Consider the following 22,454-nt stretch of genomic DNA (forward strand, 5'->3'; position numbering starts at 1 on the left):
AAAAAAAAAAGGAAAGATCAGGGGCTGGGGAAGAATGAAGGAAAGAAGGGTGGGAAGGCCTAAAATGAAGTGGTGAGCCTTGCTCTTTCTTCAAATATGCTCAGAGCCAATGCACTGTCAGAAACAAAAGTTCAATGGAATGAGAAATGCTAGTGCAATGCACAGAGATGTACTGGAAAAGAAATGCAAACGGCCTTACCAATAGGAATGTTTGGTTGGTAGGGCCCAATCCTAAACTCATCTGGGATCATCGATTTCTCCTGGATAGTCTTCGTTTCTTGTTCATCCTGAGTGTCTGTATTTTCATGGGTGTTCTTCTCCGCATCCTGCGRTGTTGTGGTATCGGAAGCCTCAACAGGTTCAGTCTTCAAATTATCTTCGGTTTTGGTGCCGTTTTCCAATGTTTCGTTTTCCTGCTCTGGCTCCTCAATTTTGTCTACCTTGATTTCTGCCAAGCTATCATCATTCTTGCCAGCAGCCTTGGCTGCCAAGCCAGACTTGCGAAGTTTCTGATGATCTGAGTCTTCTTCATCACCAACCTCATCCAGAGTGACAAAACCTTCCATGCTCCGCGGAAAGCCACCCACGTATCGCTGTGGAGAAAATGTTTTCTTTATGTCAGCTTGTTCTTAAGCATTTCCCTCAAACTGGTTTAAACTGCAGMAGAGAAAAACACCTCTAAACTCCCACAAATAATCCTGATATTGCTCCTTCAACACTTGCCTCACTCATTCTGAGCGCTATTTATGCAGAAGTGCAACAGGTTCCTTCTGAAGGTTGCCCCTGCCCAGAAATGAGCCGTTCAAATTGCAGTAAATGTTTTAGTACCATCAGAATGCCCACTGTTTTACTAGGTCAAAATGTGATGTTTGAATTGAAAGCTTCAGTACATTCGGTCTCTCCTTACTTTGTAAATCCTCATTTAAATTAACAAACTCAAATTACGTGGATGTCATTTTGGAATGACAACAAAGAAAATGTAGGAAGCTCTTTTCAACCGTTTGAATATACTTCATCCACACAGTAGCATAAATAAATAAAAACAATAAAAAAGAACTTTCCCCCAAGCCATCCCATCACCCCAAACTGTATAGGTTTCTCAAAAATGTAAATTATTAAGAGATAGTGGACGAGTTTAACAAGTCTAAACTCTGATTTTTTGTAGCACTCCTGCTGATACGGACAGACAGCAGCACTCCACAAAGAAGCACTAGTTTTAAAGTCATGCTCTAAGAATGTAGGTCTTCACAGAATCACAGAATATTTAAGGTTGGAAGGGACCTCTAGAGATCATCTAGTCCAACCTTCCTGCTCAAGCAGGCACACCTAGAACATGTGGCACAGGGTGGCATCCAGGCGGGTTTTGAAGACCTCCGGAGTAGGAGACTCCACAACCTCCCTGGGCAGCCTGTTCCACTGCTCTGTTACCCTAACAGTAAAGAAGTTCCTCCTCACCTGGAGACGGAACTTCCTGTGCTCCAGCTTGTGGCCATTACCCCTCGTCCTATCGCTGGCCACCAGTGAGAACAGCCTGTCCCCTTCCTCCCTGCATTCTCCCTTCCTGAACTTATACATATTAATCATATCCCCTCTGAGCCGTCTCTTCTCCAGAGAAAACAGGCCCAGCTCGCTCAGCCTCTCTTCATACGAGAGATGTTCCATTCCCTTAATCATCCTGGTTGCCCTTCTCTGGACCCTCTCCAGGAGCTCCACGTCCCTCCTATACTGGGGTGCCCAGAACTGCCCCCAGTACTCCAGGTGCGGCCTCACCAGAGCTGAGTAGAGGGGCAGAATCACCTCCCTCGACCTGCTGGCAACRCTCCTCCTGATGCAGGCCAGGATCCCATTGGCCTTCTTGGCCACGAGGGCACACTGCTCACTCATGGTTAACTTGGTGTCAACCACGACTCCCAGGTCCCTCTCCGTGGAGCTGCTTTCCAGCAGGTCAACCCCTAATCTGTACTGATGCCTGGSGTTATTCCTGCCCAGGTGCAGGACCCTGCCCTTGTCCTTATTGAACCTCCTGAGGTTCCTCTCTGCCYAAGGCAAATAGCTTCCATTTGAGGCAGTTTATTATAAAGCAGTTATAATAGGAGGGCAGTTTCACCAGGCAGTGTTATTCCCAACACCACATAAYGAGCTTCCCATTAAAAGCATTCCCAAAACCGAAAGCCGTGCACACCGAGTTCATCAGAGTAAGGATAGTGCCTTGTTGTACAAACCAACATTCCAGTCAATATTTCAAGYTACTGACACTCTGCACACTCTGCATATGGGCCGTTTCTATGCTATTCCATGTATCGAGTGTGCTTTAAATGTGGAGAAAAATAAAAAAGTAGCCCATAGCAGMTAATCAATCCTGTGTGTGAACATTTGGTGAGGAAAAGTAAGATTTTGGTAAAGAGCATGTGGCTGAAAAAATGCTGAAACTTTTTTTTTYCCCCTTTCTTCCCCATTTGACTATGGGTGTTGGCTAAGCCATTATCTGCTTCTCTAGGATCCAGCCAGCCAAGGCTAGACATACCCACAACTTTGTTCAGTCTAACACAGCCAGAAGTTCCAAATAAATAATTTTTAAATGCCATCATTCTGCTTTGTGCTCAAAAGGCCAAGTGCCTCCAGCTTCATGAGAAAATGCTAGGGAGAAAATAGTTCCTGGCTGCTACTTCGTATGAGGCCAAAAAGGAGTGGAGGGAGGGAACAAAAAAAAAATCCCAAATACCCTGGTTCCCAGAGAAGCAGCTCAAGTGGAAACCTAGTAATACTAGTTTCTGGCAAAACTGTCAGAAAGACTGATTTATACGACTTCCTTTACAAACTGCAGCCAGTGGGATCTTCCATTTCCTTCACAGTAAGTTGAACACCTATTTCTCTTCAAGGGAATGTGACGTGCAAGTATTTTAAAGACCTGCAGAAAAATATCTGATACAGAATACTGCAGCTGTTTTCCCCTGTAGACTCTTTTCCCAACTCATGTACCTTGCCACACGTTTACCTTTTTAAGCTTTTTCTTTGCTGCTGGATTGGCCACCACATTTCCTTCTGTTTTTACGGCCACCTCATCAGCCGGGTCCTTTTTTTCTTCAGCAGTGACATCAGTGAGGTTGGCAACATCTGCATCGTCTCCCGCCGAGCTGCCGCTTTCCAACAGCGCTGCTGCTTCCTCCTCGTCCACTAGCAGCTCATCTTCAGACTCAAGGAGCAAACTAGGCTCATCCTGCTCTGTCTGTTCACTGCTTTTGGTGCCCGATGGCTCGGCGGTCTCATCTGGTTTCTCCTCTTTTGCTTTGTCTTCTGCACTAACACTTTCGGGCTTCTGAGCACCATCTGTTTTAGACTTCTTGTCGCTTGGAGAATCTTTGCTGTCTGGAGAGTATGTTCTCTTTCTGTAAAGATGAAAAAATACTTGCTCTACATCGGAACAGAGCCCAGTAACAACTAAGAGCAACTCACATTTCTTCTAGCCCAGTCTAACAGCGTTGTGTTTAAGATTAGAAAAGGGAAGGTTGAGGGAAACAGGATACCTTTCTTTGAACATGCAAAAGGAAAAGCTGTCCTTACAAGACAGGACAATTGCTGGATGATTTATATGGTGGGAAGGCAAGGCTAGTCAAGGACTGAAAGAGATTTCTGGAGGAGCTTGAAGAGGCTGTGAAATCTCTACCACTGAACTCATCAAATGCCAAGACCATTTTTCTGTAATTTCTGTGCTCTAGAAAATATATTTCCATGCTTTTTTTTTTAAACAACACTATGTTTTGATAGTAACAAGAATTACCTAGTTTTATCCTTTTTCAGTAGTTCCACTCCTTTGTTTGGGATCTAAAACAAATAAATAAATAGCTTTCATAATTCACGATTCAGTGTTATTTATACAAGTGTTACAGCATTAATTCAGACAGGACACACCAGCCAAGCACTTCCAGTYGTGTCACTCCAAATAATCCACTGCTAAGCTATCATAACCTTTACTAACCTAGACACCCCCACTCGCTTTCATTACCAAACTTAGCAGTTACCCAACACCCACGAGCTAGAAAGCTGGCTGGTACTAAAGTTTTGGGTAATATCCAACACACAAAAAAAATGTGTTCTGTTGTAATACTTCATCATTTATTAACTATTCGTATGATTTTTGTCTTTAAGCAAAAGTGCACAATATAAAGGACGAACCAGTCACTGACTACAGCTACACAGTCCTGCCACCCACCTTCTGATTTTGATCACAAATCGTTTCCAAAACAGGGTGGGGAAAATTCCGTATTACAGGTGTTATAGGCAGAGACATTTTTAATTTATTTTATGTGCTGTTTGATTAGTCATTAAACAAATTCTAAATTTTAAGAAATCTGAAAGGAAAATCCTTCTGTTTTGTTCTAGGACTCAGAACACCACATGCAAACTCAATAGGTGCCTTTGAAAAGCCAGAATGGCATTAGCTGCATACTTCTATTCTACAGGTGGATTTGAATCAGGAAGTGACAATTTCCTTTTAATTCACTTTATACATTCAACTACAACTAAAAATCAGTTTCTAACTAAAGACCTACTTACCCTTAACACCAGTTTCTTGTACTTCTCAGACAAATCCACCTTCACACACCTGCCTTGGAACCAAAGAGCTTTGTTGGCACAATGTTCAACCATAGCTAAAGCATCTTCTCTGGTCTCCATTTCAATGAAAGCCTGAAAAGATGAAAGTACACTTTCAAAATCCCTATGACACAGGCAATATTTCTACAGGCAACACTATTTTGCGCAGAATGTAACATTTTGAAATGCTGAAAACAAATTGTAGGGCTTAGCTGTATCCAGCCTTTCCAAACTATTTGTGTTTTAACATTTACCGAAGTGCTCCAAAGTCCCTATATTAAGTAACATCTGTCCTGCAGAAAGTCCTGAAATTAGATAACAGCTATTAAATAATTTGCAAAAAATATCACCCTGTGACATATGATTTCACATAATCCTGAATCTGAAATTTTTCAGAGTTATTTGGTGATAAGTTTCTGGGAATTTGGAATCTTTTTTTTTTTTTTTTTGGTAAAAGAGAGAGAAAGAAGAAAAACAAGTAGGAAATAGACATCAACTGCTGATCTGAAAGTGCTCCGTGAAGAACTCCCCCTGCAAAATTCCTGTCTCTATGACACACTTAAATTTGCTGAAAAAAGCCTCTGAGAACACATTTGGGTTACGGGATCATCAGCGGATAAACCAGATTTTTTTCTGCACCAAATCCCAAAGGAAAGATTTGGGAAATAAGGTCAGGGAGAACTTACAGGCCATATAATAAATTCTRGTATTTTTTAATTCCTTAAGTGTGGCGTTACGGGATTCTGGCACTGATCTCTAAAAAGCCTTGGAATTTCTTATTTAATAACAAACTGAGAAGGCAAAGTTGAAAAAAAATCTTATCAAGTCAAATATTTTAAATTCTTATGCATTCATATAACTCACCTACACAAATAGTACAGTGTTTTACTATACAAATGCAGTATCATTTTCAAACACTGATTAAAAGCTGCAGCCACATTGTACTTTGTTTAAAGAATAAAAAGAGGGTTTTAAAMGGTAAATGACAAAAAAAGTAAATATTTGTTTTTCATTCTTTCCTTTTTTAATTTTTAAAAAAGAAATCCAAGGCATCTGGAGATTTACATTTCAAGGCAAATCTGATAGCAAAACAGCACCTACATAACCCTCTAATAACTTCCATTTCTATATTAGAGCAGAAAGTCTACTATTGAAAGTATACTATTTCTTCAGAGTTAAAAGTCTCAGTTTCAAGTATTTGCAATTCTGACATTTAGGTATATTTCTCGGGTCAGTTACCTGACTTTTCATCCTCATGAGGATATAGTTCTTTATTTTTCCATATGGTTCAGCTAGTTTGAGTACTGCATTGTCCGAGTATCCCGAATGAGGTAAATTACTGAGGTGAATCACACGACCAAGCTCTGGTTTTGGTGGCTCCGTTTTCTGGTCAGGTTTCCCCTCAGGTTTCTAGAATGAAGAATTAATTTTTTTTTTTTAAGCTATACACTACATAAAACATATTTTACAGTGCACCAATTAAAGCAAGTAAATAAATTTTTATATCTATATATCTATATATATATCTCTCTATATATATATATCTATATATATATAGATATATATCTATCTATATATCTATCTCTATCTCTATCTCTATCTCTATATCTATATCTATATATCTATCCTTCCTGTGATTAATTTGGTATAGACAAATATACATAAAATTAAAGGATAACAATAGTTTTAACGCAACATCCTGTCCCAGACAAGGTAATGCTAAAACTGAAGTTGTTTACCTTTATTCTTTTGTATTTCTGCGACAAGTGGACTCTTACTGGTTTGCCAAATACTAATGCTGGTGTTGTTGAATAGTATTCTACTGCAGCCTGGGCATCTTCAGTAGTTGACATTTCAATAAAAGCCTGAAATCATACAAAAAAGAATTTAATCACTACTCTTTCAAAAAAATGGTATTTGCTCAAAATCTCAAGCTCTTCCTTGCTTGAACAAATGAAATCAAAATGAAATTTTGATCACAAAATTAACTCATCTGTATAGTTAAGACAAACGCTGCATATACATATTTAACGCACAAATAGAACCATTACAGCACACTCRAAATGATTTCAAGTTATGGATTTGGCTACATTCCACTCAGGCCTAGATTCAGTGCATTTAATAATTTCCTCCTATCCTTTTTAACTCTCTGAGTTATATATTGACTGTCTTCACATTGTCGCTATGATGCCCTGTACAAACTACTACCAAGTAAGTTTTGCAGAGATTTTCAAAATAAGAACATTATTTACAAGCACGGTTTATTTTCAAGAAAGCTATGAGCTGACAAAAATAATTGTTAACAATATTTTACAAAGTTAAAATGCAGCATTACAACGTTGTCAGAAAAAAGACACACAAGCTACTCCACTTTCCAAGCATGCAGCCTTGGTAACAAACTGTTTTTGTCACTAAGTCAAGCAACTTCTACAAAAATTTAAGCATATTAGACACCACCTGGTACTAACTACATGACTAAAAGGTCTAACCTCACCTCATTGATTTTGTTGAGGATCAGGTGATTTGTAATTATTCCGAATGGTTCAACAAGCTGAAGCAGCTGATACCTCAAGTTCTTCCCTCTCTGGAAATCCATGATGTGAACAACTCTGCTGGTTTCCTGTTGAAGACAAGAGGTTACATATATACAACACAAAAGCAAAATGTGGATCGGCTAGCTTGGAAGGAAGACTTGCCAAGGTTCTGCTCTACTTTTATCACTATTATTATTTTTAAATGTCTTCAGTAGTAAGTAACACTAGATGTGTAGAGAAAAGGCACAGAATCTCTAATGGGGCTGTGCCTAGGCCTCCTTTCTGCTTGTTCATGTCCCATGGCTTCATCATAATAGAACACTTAAAGAAGAGCCTGCACAGTTTTGAAATAAATATCAATTAAAAAAAAAAATCAATTTTCCCATAAAAATAAATCCTAAAATCTTATTATATTAAATTAAAAGAACACTAAGAAAAAAAATACACAAAAATAGAGAAAAAGTATGAATGCACAAAAACATTCATATTTTTCAGAGATGCTCCCAGAAATAAATTTGTAATACTAACCACTCTGCCTTTTTGCATGTGTCTCGGTCCTTGCATATTTCCATTTCCAGCTCCTTTAAGAAATTAAAGAGTAAGTAAGTTTAGATCAGCATGTAACAAGTTCAGCTCAACCTGCAGGAGTGCGATTAACAGGCCTCCTTTGACAAGTTCTTCAGAGATAAAAGTCACCTGTCGTATCCAAATGAAATGACAACAGCTTTAAAGAACTGCTTTCATTATTTCATTTTTGAACAATCTAAAAAGGAAGTCAATTTGGGTATTTAAGAGCTCTTGAAACATGAGGCCCTTCCCGAGTATCCCGGTCAGTTCGTTACAAGAACAYGTGCAAAGATCTCTATTTCCTGATGTACAGAAATACCAGCCAATAAGTAAGGTCGACTTAAAAAAAKAAAATATTGTCCTGTTTTACAGTCAAAACTTCTCACTAAGAAGGTTTGCCCTCTAGCTAAGAAGAATTTGAATCACAGAACTCYAGTTCCCTCCAAATGCCTGTTTTACTAGGAAATTCCTTGAGGGAAGGGGGGAGGAAGTAGGCTTTCAGATTAGCTCAAAATTAAGTTTGAGATGTAAATGTAGCAGAGCATAAATAAGAGTACAAATATTTACAGAAAAAGAAATACTTGAGGTCTGCTATTTTGAACACTGCATGTTTAGTTCTGTTATTATAACACTGGTGTGGGGAAAATGAAACCCCTAAGGATAACAAGGAAAGGCTGGTGGGACCACCAGGTGACTTGAGCTCACTTACTAAAATACTCGCTAAAATACTCAGGAAAACAATTTATTGGAATCTAATACTTTGTGTGAGCAGAAGTTTAAGAAAAGAGCATTGGGAGTGCCTGTTGCTCTTACCTCTTGGCCCAACAGGGGGTCCTCCAAGGTGAAAGGGAGGCGGCGGGGGTCCCAGAATGCCTGGTGCAGGATTTGTGGATTGCTGCAACATAAACGGATCACCCCTAGAGGAAAAACAGGCAAATTAACAGATTTTAAATAAAAAGTTAAGTCTTCATTCTAAAATAATAAAAATATTGTATGACCTATTATATGTAAGTAATGACTTGGGTCATTACTTTTACTGTTGCTCTTCAGCTCATAGAAAATAAATGGACCTAGCCATTTAAAGATATGAAGCTATGCTGTTTTACATCAAATACCAAAAGCTTCTTCTCCTTCACATGAAAAGCTACAGGTAAAGCATCCACTAAATGCCAACCAAAACTGTGAATTAGAATAGTCGCATTGTTTAAACTGGAAGAACAGTTCTATAACCTGTATTTTCTATCATTCATTGCTACTTACATTCCATGTCCTGAATCACTATCAGGATTCCATTCTGGATATCTAAAAAAAAAAAAAAAAAAAAGTGGTTAGAAAAATAAAATGTCATCTTTCCAATTATAATCCTCTATACACTACATACTCTGCATACGTGTTCTTCCTACATTCAGCATTATCTTTACATACAATACAGATATTACATATAGCTATACTGTCTATACACTGAGAGAAATAAGAACCTACCGATAATTAAAAGGAATGTTGCTCTTAATGAGAATTTTTCCATGCAAAATATAACACATCCAGCAATTTGTAACATGATTTGCACCTAAGTGCTGTAAAGCTACATCACATCCTCAGGTTTTAAGAGCTGATTCTCCTCAAAACATACATAGAAAACAGTAGAATCCACAGGTTATGAACTGCTTTTCTATCCATAATCTAAATATCCTTTTTTTGTCCTCCTGAAGATGCTCTTTAAATTGCATGTTTTTATTCCCGCAAACTCAAAGCAGGTTTTTAAGCCTGCTTTATGCAACGTAATGCACATTTGGTTGTAGGTGCCCCCATGCCACAAGAGTGTGCAGCGTATTTCAAGTTCATACATTTCAAGAAGCAGCTGGCAACGCCGACTGTGAGTCGCTCCATTGATATGATGGTTCCACTCCTGCAGCAAAGTAAACGATTAAAAATTAACACTCGGGCACGGTAAACCCTCTTCCACAAAATAATGTTGTTATATAACACTATGCCTTCTTTTCTAAGCTGAAGAATCTAAAATGCATGCAGATGCTGCAATCTGCATCACTTTACAGAGAAACAAATCGAACCCACCTCTTAACCTACAACCTGGGCAGTGTAAAAAAATGTCTGATGGAAAATATTCTGCAATCTATGGGCTCGATATGCAAAGCTTACTAGGGAAAGCTGCTACAGCACACGCGTGCATCAGTCTGATTTCAGCTTTTGGAACAGGATGCTGAGATTTTTTTTYTCTTTCAATCATTTTCGAATTTCCTCTCTCTGCTTCATTCCTCAGATTTTCCAAGATTAACATGCCCTAAACACTCGTGGTTTTAGAGCCAGAGAGAAGCCAAGAAATCACAAGGAATTCAGAAAGGAAAGACTAAAAGAAATGAAAGCATGTAGCTAGGATAMACTAGAATTACACAAATGAAATATAAAATGTATGAACACTTGAGGGGGGAAAAAAAAGTCTCAAGAAGAAGAGATCTGTTCAAGATGGCATGGTTGGGGAACAGGGGAGTTAAACCAAATTACCCCAGTTCCAGAGTGAAGTTCCTAATGGAAAGCTGCATTGTGTAGAGAAGGAACTAGGTTTGAGTGGTGGGAGCACAGAGGGTGCCCTGGGCAAGCTCAGGAACTGCAGAAGAGCCAAAGTCTCAGCTAAGAAGGAAGGGCTGGAACTGCTCCCTGCAGGCCGAGCTCATCCATGTCTAACACATGTATAGACATTAATGTCTAAGAAACATTTCCACATGGTTTCGGGGAAAGGCTCCTAGAAAGCAATGACATCTTTCTACTCTTTCATTCCCCTGTTTCTCTGCACACTATTTGGACTGTGAAGGGGTTCACCTCTTCCTTTACCAAGGTGCTCAGTGCCTGATCTCAACAGCCTTTCCTACAAAAAGCATATTGGTTTCTGCTATATCCATGTAAGTAAAAGGGCATGGGAAGTTTTTWTTTTTTTTYCCAGAAGTTTTACTGCTATGCAGTTGGGAGTCACTTACTTGCACTGTTCTGCTATTCAGGAAGGAAATGCAGCAGCAGAAACCATGGGAGAAGTGGGAGCTTCAGGTTCACAGAGGGAAATACAGGGGAAGGTCATCACAGACCTTGCAATGGGGGGCTGAGGAACTGAAGGCTCTTTTCTCTCCTCAGGTGCCCTTCAACTGTCACCGTGGGCAATGCACTGGCTGTTTGATGCAGCTCTTATTTCACRCAGATTTTCTACTTGACACTGGCAAGTGCTTTTCCTAAACTCTCTTCTTTCCCAAATTTTAATTCTGTCCTCCTGGCTAAATGAGGCATCCCTGGAGCTTTCCTGTATTTAAGGTCTATCTTTGCCCTTTTACAAAGAGGAAAAAATGTATTTGATGTTTCCCAGATAGTCATTATTGTCATTAAGCTACACTACATATTTCTTCCATGATACACAAAGTGTAACACGGAGCAGGATGAAAAACTCACTGGTTTTATCAAGTGAATGTAAAATGAGGGCACCACTTTTTGTTGTTAACTGGTTGAGATGTAGGTTCTATAATTATAAATTAAAATTTCCCTGGTGATTAAAATTAAAAACAACTTTATCTTCAATTTAAGAGGTGCTAACAGGTTTTAATCACAGCAACACAGAAAGCAGYCCTTTAAACAMTGAAAAAACCTCTAAATTTTAGTAYAGATTCTGTAGCRCCTCAATGTCTGATTCTGCTAGATCCAACATGCATTTAAAGCTGTCTTAACATATACTTTAAAAGGGTTTAAATCATCTGCAAACTACAGTCAAAGTTTGGGGATCTCATTCAAAACACCTTTAAGTTGGCGGGAGGAGATTTGATGTCTGAAGAAGGACATTTTGCCTCAAGAAAAGTTTTCACGACARTGATGGTTTATTGGCTTTTTTGGTTAAAAAAAGTTCTTAGCCCAGACTTGCCTTTAGTCCTTTCCTCTCCCCAGTGTGCCATGTGGCTCCTCTCAGCCTTCAGGGCACTAGGTATTTCTGGATACTAATTAACAAGGAGGCCCAAAGTTAAGCTCTTAACGAAATTCAGAATTGAGTTTCTTAAAACTGAGATTACCTTTCAGTTCAACTGATGTAAGTGAGAAGACACAGTGTTCTTTAGAAAAAAATCAGGCTGAACTTGAGCACCTAATTTTAGGTATGCCCTTATCAGGGACACAGTCGTGTTTTTCCTKTGAGGTATACCACAGTTTCTCAAGTGTACAACCTCCAAATTCATGTGCTCACGTTGCATCAGCCTTTTTCTTTGGCAGGGAGAGCCATCCCTACACCTTTTATCTCTCACTTCTTGATTAAAAGAGGGATCGAGATTGACAAAATGCCTAAAAAAATGTGGGAATGTGGGAATTTAGTTCAAAATTAGAGAGAAAACAACCTAGGTCAAACATATTACACATCAAATCAAAGGAGCATTGTTAAAAAAAGAAAAAAAAAAAAAAAAACAGAGGAGTTGTCTGACAGGTTAAGTTGCACTAAGACTGTTTTTCTCCTCTTAATTTGGGCTTAAATGCTTTATTCACACATTTTTTTCCCCCTATCATCTGTAATGTTTTATCTGGGAATGAGGAAAAGGGAGATTTTTTGATAACTGTAGTAATAAGTTCAAATCATTCCAGCTAAGAAAGGCCTTCCCTTTCTGCTCTCCGTAAATCCATCATCAGATTACTCCAAAACTTCTGCAGCTTACAGAATAGGAAATTCTGTAACTGTTAGGTATGCAAAGCCCAGGAAAAAAAGGAGAGGAAGAAAAAAACTCCTGCTGTGACATGATCTCTAAAATTAGAAGCGAAGCCTAAACTTGGGTCGTAAGAAACAAGATCTAATACTGCATGGTGCATTAACAGTTTAAGTTAACGCAAGCTTCTAAAAAAGAAGTTTTTTTCATGTTACAGAAGTCAAAAGAATTTGCTATTTCTCATATTTGGAAAGATATTTCAGGTTTCATACCCTTCAAACACATTTTCATACCRAAGCAAACTAAGAATAACAAGGCTTTTAATAAAGTGCTAAAAAGAACCCTACTTACAGAATCACTGGGTGCCATCTTCAAGGGCCTCGGAAGTTAATGCTTTCAATCTAACCAAATGAAGTCCTTTTACAGAACTGAGCATAGCATCTAATTTGTTAATACTTACACCTTTTATGAAAGCAAACTTCAAATATAAAGGAGACAAGAAACCTGAATTAYGGTGATAAATTTTATATAAAAGTTAAAGCAACACAAGTTTATAAACTGTCAGACCAGTTGATACAATATAGTATATAAGTTCTAAACCTGTTTTGATAGTTARCTTTTAAGGACTGAACACTGTTTTCATATGTTTCAAAAAAAAAAAGAGAGATTAGAGATACAGAGCCAGTGTCTTGAGGTTTGACTGTAAAGAAATGGTTAGTAACAGTAATTCCAAATTGTGTCAATTTTACAGCAACAGCATGTATTACGTTTTCATTCGAAGGTCTTCAAGCTAATAAGTCACCATTTGTGATGAGAGGGGCACTGCATTAGCCAATTGCAGAGTTAAATTGCCTAGTGTCCTAAACATCAGCAAGATGAGCAAAATTGAAAAGCTGAAAGTGAGAAGGCTCTGAAAATAATGTCAAAGTAAACATGCCATTTTGAGTGAGCTGCCACCTTTTCAGAGAATTGAACAAACTAAGAGGGAAGTCTCAGCATAACCAAGTATACCAGAAGATCCAMCTCTACTTGTGAGCCAAGTAAAGAACGCTACCAGGAACAGAGCAGGATACTGCAGCAGCAGACTGATTTATTTTTTGAGAATCTGGAGGGATAGATGCAACATGTGACAATAAAAAGTGAGTCTGAAGTGTCTAAGAAAGTTGTGAAAAAAAGGAGAAAAATGACGACAAATTTCAGCCATAGTATGAGATAGAGTGTTAAAGTGAAATTAAAAAGGCAAGAATGAGCTAATCTAAAATGTGATTTTTATTGTTGCAAATAAGTTCCAGGGCTCTACATTAACTCTTTCCCTTTGGACAGGGAAAAAAAAAAAAAAAACAGAACTGTGCAAGAACGCAGCTTAACTACATACAAATCAGCAATCAAGACAGATGTGGAGGAGAGCTGAACTAGCTTCCTGAATAGCACAGTAGATACACTGCAAAAAAAAAAACCCCACAAAAGAAAAAAAAAATATATATATATATATATATAAAAAGAAAAACCCCAAATAAAAAAAAAAACCACCAAACTACTTAAATGCCAGATGTTTGTGGTTAAGAGAATATGTAGATGTAAAATATAAATAAGATATCCCAGTAGATGACAGTTATTTGACGTGAAGTTAAGCAATCTGGGAAAACAAGAAATTAATGTAAAGCCCTGGTTTAAAATGTTTGTTAACAAATACCTTGCAAATAAACCAAGTGCCTTTTTCATTCTCAAACAAATTTTCAGATCATTTAAAAGCAACCAGGCTACAGAAATAAATAAAGAAAAAGGTAAAAACAGAACAGATACTACAACGTAAAGAAAAATAGAAGTATCTGGTGCATAACTCACCTTATTAGAATGAACTGGCATATCACATATAGAGCACAGATGGGGATAACCCTTCGGTAAGAATCCATGGAAGTCTTCAATATTGCTATTTGGAGGAGCACCTCTCTTTTTCTCAAAGAGAGATCTCTCGGGACCAGGACCACGACCCATTCTCTCATACTCACTGTCAAATTTATGATAGTTATGCGAAGTCTCGCCATAAAAAGATTCATCCCTACACCTTTCTCCATCTCTTAATCTGTCATCTTCATAATCCATTCTGTCATAATAACCAGATTCTTGAGAACGACTTCCATGGTCGTAGTCAACCACTGGGTTGAGACTAGGACCACGATCATCAAAGCTATCTCTTCTAAAATGCCTTTTTTCTTCCCAATCATCCCTAGGTACTCTGTAGGGTGGTTCCCGTGTGGATGATCTGCCATCTCTACCATAACCTTCTTCAGCTCTCCTCCTTTTAAGTTGCAGAAGGATCTGAGGCAAGTTTTCAGGAGTAATCTTGTCCTCAGGATAGCGACTCAGTTCATCTAAGTCTCTAGCAGACAGACCAAAGCTGGCCAAAATATTAGTGGCCTGGTCTGCATCTCCACGGTGCTGAGAAGACAAAGGGAGCGGACCTCTACTTCCAATGTTAAATATGGACTGCAAATTATGGGAAGAGGTACTACCAGAAGACAGTGCGCTATGAGATCCTTGTTGGTTCAATGAAGAACTCATTCCAAGATTCATTAAGCTAGCAAGGCGTGCAGTACCCTGGTTCATCCTTCCAATAGATGCTGGCATATTTAAAGACTGGGTAGCAGCAGCAAGAAGGCCTATTCCTGCAGAGAGGTCACGTCCATGACCTTGCGAATCCCTACTGAGAGATGACTGCTGGAATGACTTGGACATTGTAGAGCTAGAGCTTGGCTACTTTACGGATCAAAAATTGCTTTTTAAAGATGGCTGAAAAGAAAGCTCACACTAGAAAGCTAGGCAAACTTCACTTCGAAAATGGTAACGCCAAGAAAGAGGATCAATAATGACTGCAGATCTTCTTCAAGCTGAGAAACACCAGACAATTCTGTAGAAAAACAAGCAGTTTTAGTCATAAATCCCTTTACACAGATGCAGTTTTAAACTTATGCATCATGTTGATCTAAAAACATTAAAGATCTCAATCTTACAAGGCTTTTATTACATAACTTAACAGACTCAAGATGTACCCAAACCTATATATATTATTTCAGATAAAAACACAGTAGTGCTTCCTATGCATACTCGTCGCCTTCTACAAAAAGCTACTTTCATACCGAAGACAAGTGAATTTCAGAAGTTTGGGATGTCTGAAAGCCTCTAAAGTTTACTAGTATATAAGCCTCGATCTCTGGTTAATGATTTTGTATATACCCTACATTACTATGCTACATTCTAGGAGAAGACCACAAAAAAAATACCCAAAACAAACACCCAAACATAAGTTCACAGAATCCAAGATGACTTTGGCATATAATACATACTTGAAAATGAAACCACCACAGAATAGGACGAAAAGAAGTTAAAAGTAACTGAAGTTTGGGCAACAAGTGTCTGCTGTAAGATCTGGTATGTAAGACCAAACATAATATTCAATCTTTATGCAGTAAAATCAAATTACTGATGTGAAGACAGATGTGAACAAGAAAAATAAGTTTTAAATTTGCAGAAAGTAAATAAGACCTCTTGCTCAAATTGCAGTTATATGGATAATACCATGTCTGAAGTGAATCTTTATTCCATTTTTATGGGAGCTACGACATCAGCCTGTACTTTCAGACCTCAAGCTAAACAAAATCAGGCTTAGTCAGTGCTCAGATGGGAAACCAAGGAAAACCCTAGAGCTGCAGAAAGAAGTACTAGTAAGTCAGTAGATGGCACTGTGCCCCGCAGCCAGTTCTGCAAGACAGTGGTGTTCATGTCTCTTGCCAGCACTCTGTTTCCTCGTTTCAGCCTCAATTTTGACACCATGACCACATGTGGTAGTTAAAGATCCTCAGGCAGTACTCACAAGAGATGGATATCAGGCCTGTGTTCCGCACAAATCCTAACCTAGTGTTTAAACACTCAGCCCAAGTGCACTTAGTTAACGCTTTAACTAAACATTGTATCAATACCCACAGATTTCTTTTTTTTCATGGCAGCACAGACATATTTCAAAAAAGTTCRCTTTTTCTACACAGATGGGAAATCAACTGTAGTAAATCTCCTCCGGACGCCTTCTGCCTAGGGACACACAAAACGGAAAGCAAGTCAGGACAAACAGAAACATCCTCCCAGCAGCAGGCTGGTTGGGGTGCCCGGATACAGTAAAGGCATTGCAAATTTCGGCTCAACCCTTTGGCTCCTCCAGCACCGCCACTCAGATGTAACACAGGACACACAAGAGCTTCCGAAGAAACAGGCACAAACTGCATAGCTCAAAACAAAAGCAACTCCTAAGAACATTTTGTGAGGAGTGCAACAGGGACAAAATGAAAGCAAGGATCTGTCTCCRCAAAGAGACCAAGAACAGTTTCTCTTGTATTGAAAATAGGGAAAAAAGGCCAGGGTTGTGAATGCAGATACTTCCCAACTGCCTAGTGAATTCTAACTCCTATTTCTGGGGTGCATAAAGCAGAGGCTTATTTTTCTCCACTTTTCTTAATTTGTAAAGCACTTTGGTATTCTCTAGGGTGAAAAAAACAACACACTGCTTGTGAGGACAACAAGGTGTTGCGATGTTACAGTCCARAAACACAGAAGTTGTACAAAGTACATAAAACCCAACAGAAGTCCTTCTTGGACAGTAACTGTCTTATTTAATTTTCTATTTATTCCTGTTATCAAGACACTCTGGACTCATTTCATCTATATTTTTAAAATGCATGTCATTTTAAAGCAAATTGAATTGCACAGCATTTGGTTAAGAATAAGAGACTGAGAAGSAGAGAAATGAAAATAAGTTTAAAGGCATTCAAGGCAGAAGACAGGAAAGTGCTGCAGAAAGCTTCAKGGGAGAGCAGTCAGGGAGACAGGAATACAGGGAGAGCAGAGGAGGCAACTACTGAGATATCAAGGACAAATGGAACACACTAACAAGCTTTTAAATAGAAAGCATTAAAGAACTAGACTGTGAAATAAAGACTCATTCAAGTTCAAACACGAAACATCCATATTCACTTGAGAGTTTTAGATGTGTATTTTTAAYCATACATATATATTCAGCAGTCTTCAAAGCACTTCATGAACAGTTTTACAAGTTCACCTTAYCCACTTTTTTGTATAGATTTCCTTCTAGTTCATTCACACCCTAAGAGTAGTTTGAAATGGGGTTTACTAGGTCCTTTGTAAACTTAGATATACCAGAGGGCTTTACAAACCAGAGAGCAGTTCCACAGACAACCATGTGGTCAGGAAAGGACTGATGTGCACTACTGTTAATGCAAGGACCTGCACTATTCAAGTTTTCAATAAATCAGGAAAGTTCTCTACAGTCCAAAAATATCATTTCTGTCCGAACAGATGCTCACTAATGCTCTTGTCAGTCCTTCCATTGGCAATCCATTGTCCACTGCTTCAGAGAGATTATCACGGAACAAAACCCAACACATCCCAGTCTGGCAGGGAATCACGCTACAGAGAAACTGACTAYATACTGCACATCAACTCCACTGACAAATGGAGTTTTTATATAATCTTAGCACCACGCTGCTGCAAACCCTGGTAAAAGAATGAAAAAAMTCAAGAAAAAAAGTAAAAAACTCTTGTGAAAGAGATGGGGCGAGGGGAGCAAAGACAAGAGAAAGGGACACTCTTATGAAAAGGCATGAAGCAGGGGGGACTAACATTTCAATGATGCAGAATGTTATCTTAATAGTTAGGACACCAACTGCTGAGTTGTCCTACACCTAATTAGGTATTTGATGAGCATATCAAATGGAGTTAAGTTTCTGGATGGCTACCTTGAGAAATCCACCATTTGTTACATCACTGTCATCTTGTGATTGCTACCGTATCTTAACTTAAATCTTCTCATTCTTCAAGATCAGATATGGAAGACAAGGTGACAAGGTGCATGCCCGGGTGAAGAGCTCTAAAATCAAACCAAAGAGCTCTAAAATCAAACCAAAGAATTTTTAACTTCCACATGGTCAGGTTTAATACACAAGTCTAAGATCACATTTGGTATGAAACACTGTGCTGCGATATCAGTATCTGATAGAGACAGGGTCCCATGGACCAAAGTCTGCTGGCTTTGAAGGAAAAGTGCCATCAACTGAGTCACAGCAACAAGACAACTAGGACTGAACAAAGCAGTCTAAAGATTCAGATATGATTCAGCTCAGTTGAAAGTGTCATGCTAAACATTCTCCATATAATTTCTGCTGTACTGGGAACAGACAGGCTTTCAGGTAAATGTTTTTAAGATCTGTGGTCAGAAATTCGGCCATATTAAGATTTGAAAATACACACTAAAAAGCTACTTCAAAATAAGCTGAAAGTTAAAACGTTACTAGATTTACAGATAAATGTGAATAATGAAAAAACCCTTTATTTCTAGAAGTTGTACAAGAGTTTTCTGTATATGCAGATAACATAATAAGAAATTTGAATCCTAAAGAATATACAGCTGCCAAATAAAGGCAAAAGTAACGCTGAATTTCAAACACTACAGAAGGATTTWCTTTTATATGAAAGTGATAATAAATTGCTTTATTAACAACAGATATAATCCTTGAATATATTTAGAAATGTGTTAACAAGCACATTATGCCATTCACTCTCAGAGGAAATCATGGAAATACTAGTTATGTTTCTGAGAACAATTTAATTCAGAAAATTCTCGGGCTATATTGATCATGTTGGCCATAATACTGTTAAATTACCACCTCTTATGGCACATAAACAGGCTCAAAATAATTCTTTACTATTCGCTCCACCACCCTCAGTTTCTTCATCTGCATGTACACATTAGATTTTTAGAATCTTGTTTTATATGTACACCTCATCTGTTCTATATTTCTCTTTCACTACTTAAGAAGTCTCAAGCACGAAAAAAAAAAGATATCTTTTACTTTCTAGTCAGTTTCACTTTCACTTCAAAAGGCAAATTACTCAAAACACATAAAAATTAATCAAGTTAATTCCAACAATTCTTACAAAGACATCAAATACAGTAATCTACAAGATGAAAACACTCCCTTAGTTGTTAGGGTGCAATTTTGGAGGACTACACACTCTTCAAACGAAGGCCTCCGACAGTTCCACATCCACAACCCTGGCTCTCTGGGTAACAAGCTACAGCTTTTTCTTCTCCTACCCTTATGAGTAATTCTGCATGCGTGAATTCATTTTGCAGCCATTTATTTTGCTGCTGAAGAATTCATATGACAACTACAGATGACTCCCAGTATGGCTCTGAGAAAGTGGTAGTAAAAAGACAAGAACTTGCAAGGAAATGAGGAGCAGATGTTATCTAGCTGCTGGATGCACAACTGTGGCGGGTTTCAAGTCTGTGGGATTGCTTCAGCTTGCACAATACTGAAAAGGTTGCTGTTTTCCTGCAGGCAGAGGAACAAAATCAAATCATCAAGCAACCCTGCACACAGAAAATGCACACTGTCACCTAATTTAATGGCCCACTATCTCCTCGGAGCACAATATTTAATATTCCTGCTTTATACAGAAGAAAACAATTCATCTTGTTCAGTCTATGCTCTTCTTCTAGCGCACTGGTTAGACAGTCATCTAGACAGGCCCTGCAAAGCTAAAGAGTTTGAAATTGGAGAATTATATTTAGCTTCACCTCAGAGACTTGTTTGATCGCAGGAGGTCATCAAAATTTGCAATCTGAAATTACTGTAACTGAGGATTGCTTCAAAACAGCTATGTTACAAAGCCTGTCATTAGCAAATGAGAAGGTAACTAGCTTAGCAATTAAAAATGTTACAAGAATTTACACAATGCTCAGTATTTGAATGCCTGAAGGAGCACAGTAAAGGTAAGATGCCAATTTCCTATTTTTACACACTATATATTTTAGTAATTTAAACATCTCCTCCTCATGAGTAACTTCAGTGCTCCAAACACACCACCCAACACAGGCTCACAGATTCCTGTACCTATGCAAAGTTYCAGGAATCCTCTACGCCTTTGCTCAACAGAGAGCATATGCCAGCAACAAAGACACTACCAAAGATTTGGGATCTTAGGCTGGAAGCTCTTGTAACAATGACCACATGATCAGGCCCCTGGCGGAGTGMGAGGATAATCAGTATTCATTCACAATTCATGCTTGGAAATGAATAGTCTGACAGGAACTGGACCTTTCACAAGAGGTCAAGACATATCATTATCTTTTAAATAAATGTTCATAGATAAAGTGATCCAAAAATAAATTAAAATTATGTAATGTAATGCAGAATTAATTCTACCTCATATTGTGACTTCTGCATTGTGATTTGGAACGTGATTAAAATGTTTCTAACTAATCAGTAAATACAAAGCTGCCTCCAGGCATTTCTAGAGCTGGGAGAAAACAGTCTTCCTTCCTGACTGAAATTTTGCTCATGGATTTGTCAACATGTGCTCTGGCTGCAGAGAAGCATCAATGGCCTGTTTGACTGGTTTTTTTTGTATCCAAAGTAAAAGCTGCCTTGTTTAAGTTAGGACAGCACAAAGCCGTACTCAGACACCTGCAAATTAAGTTAGTTCAGAGCTACTGTAAGGAATTTGCATTTATTTTGAAGGCTTTTTGGTTGACTTACAGGAAGCTAAGGGCGAATAAAAGTAACACAAAGGCTACATAAATACATTTATAAACTAACATGGGACAGGATACCCTGTTTCCTTAATATAGCCTGGAGCCCCAAAGACTATTTTTTTCCTTTCCCTTTATTTAGTTTCTGCCTTTAGAAACATATTCATATTCTAYGACACATTCACATTCTAAGGATCCAGTCAGGAAATTCTTAATTTCTGTTAGTTATTTCTCCCCTCCTTCACGTTGGGATGTATAAAACACCTGGATACTTTCAAAACACCGTAATCTGGAAAGTTTTCAGTAAGCAGTAATCTTCATGTGACCTCTCAAAAACAAAAACACTCACAAAAGCCTCAAGCCAAACCAGAACCACGATCAAGCGCTGAAAACTCCTGAATTTGTTGTTCAGATTGCATTCCCTTGACTATTCTAGTACACTGTGGAGAAACACAGATATCGTGTTGACATTGAACAAGCGTATGCCCAAGGCTTAGCTGCCAACGGCCTAAATTAAATGTTAATTATCCTATGCAATTAAGTAATGAATTATATGTTTTTAAATAAAAGTAAAGACTAAATTTTATTAATTCTTGGGTAATATAAGAGATTAATATTATAACAGAGATTAAAGCAGATTAATATATGCTTTAAGATATGTTCCAATRTAATACTGTGTTTCAACAGAATTTTTGTAAGACACCCCCATTTTGTCTTCTGAGACAAAAATCATAGGTCCCGTTTTAAATGTGACCGTCAAGTTTCACACAGAAGCCACCCACTGCTCATCTTTAGGAACTCRGGACCATTTATTTCTCCTACATTTCAAAAATCTTATTAACTTTAAGATAAGTAAATAAGAAAACTGTTTAAAACAATATATTAGCTAATRTTTTCCCCCAAAGGAACCTTTGTGGACGAGACATACATTTAAGACACTAAAGGAGGATTTTCATCTTTCTTCCTATGCCATAAATGCTTCATTTATTTAAACAAAGCAATCCATAAGACCAACCAAAGAGATTTCATTTACTTCTCTTTAAGAATTTGTGAACTTCTGTATCACTACTTTTATTCTGGATACCAAACACGTTCATACAAAATGCTAACACGTTCATACAAAATGCTGAACGTTACTAATTCGGCACAGGAGAGAGGAAAAAAAAACAAATCCCTGCAGGATGACTCGCAACCATAGCGCAAATGACATGAAAGTGAAACTGAGTAGAAAGAGAAGCCCAGCGGATACTGCCGTCATCTTAAATTCATTAATTCTCAAGGCGGGGTGAATAGCGCGGGTGAGGGGCGCGGGTGAGGGGCAGCGCTGGGAGGGGCGGCTGGCGGGGCCCGGCCCGGCCCGCGGGCAGCGGCGGCCCCGGAGCGGGCGCCGAAGGGCGCAGGGGCCGCGGCCCAGGAGCCGCATGGCGGCGGCGCCCCGGGCTTTGTTCGCGGCGCCGCGCGGGGGCGCCCGCGGCCTCGCGG

General features: G+C 38.6%; 1 protein-coding gene across 2 annotated transcripts in view; it reads right to left on the minus strand.

Moving 5' to 3' along the window:
- MATR3 (matrin 3) overlaps positions 1 to 15,378 on the minus strand; it is an 18,528-nt gene extending 3,150 nt beyond the window's left edge. For both annotated transcript variants that reach the window (XM_026035737.1, XM_026035736.1), the window contains exons 1-12: positions 14,216 to 15,378; positions 9,539 to 9,600; positions 8,955 to 8,996; positions 8,508 to 8,611; positions 7,656 to 7,708; positions 7,088 to 7,213; positions 6,333 to 6,458; positions 5,833 to 6,003; positions 4,555 to 4,686; positions 3,779 to 3,822; positions 2,996 to 3,386; positions 200 to 593 (exon numbers count right to left, since the gene is read on the minus strand). In XM_026035737.1, coding sequence (XP_025891522.1) covers positions 200 to 593; positions 2,996 to 3,386; positions 3,779 to 3,822; positions 4,555 to 4,686; positions 5,833 to 6,003; positions 6,333 to 6,458; positions 7,088 to 7,213; positions 7,656 to 7,708; positions 8,508 to 8,611; positions 8,955 to 8,996; positions 9,539 to 9,600; positions 14,216 to 15,106 — 2,536 coding nt within the window. In that variant the 5' untranslated portion in view covers positions 15,107 to 15,378. The remainder of the gene's footprint in view (positions 1 to 199; positions 594 to 2,995; positions 3,387 to 3,778; positions 3,823 to 4,554; positions 4,687 to 5,832; positions 6,004 to 6,332; positions 6,459 to 7,087; positions 7,214 to 7,655; positions 7,709 to 8,507; positions 8,612 to 8,954; positions 8,997 to 9,538; positions 9,601 to 14,215) is intronic.
- Positions 15,379 to 22,454: the final 7,076 nt, after the last annotated feature.

Source organism: Nothoprocta perdicaria, unplaced genomic scaffold (assembly GCF_003342845.1).
Source record: "Nothoprocta perdicaria isolate Ctin4 unplaced genomic scaffold, notPer1 scaffold_166, whole genome shotgun sequence".
Classification (NCBI taxonomy): Eukaryota; Metazoa; Chordata; class Aves; order Tinamiformes; family Tinamidae; genus Nothoprocta; species Nothoprocta perdicaria.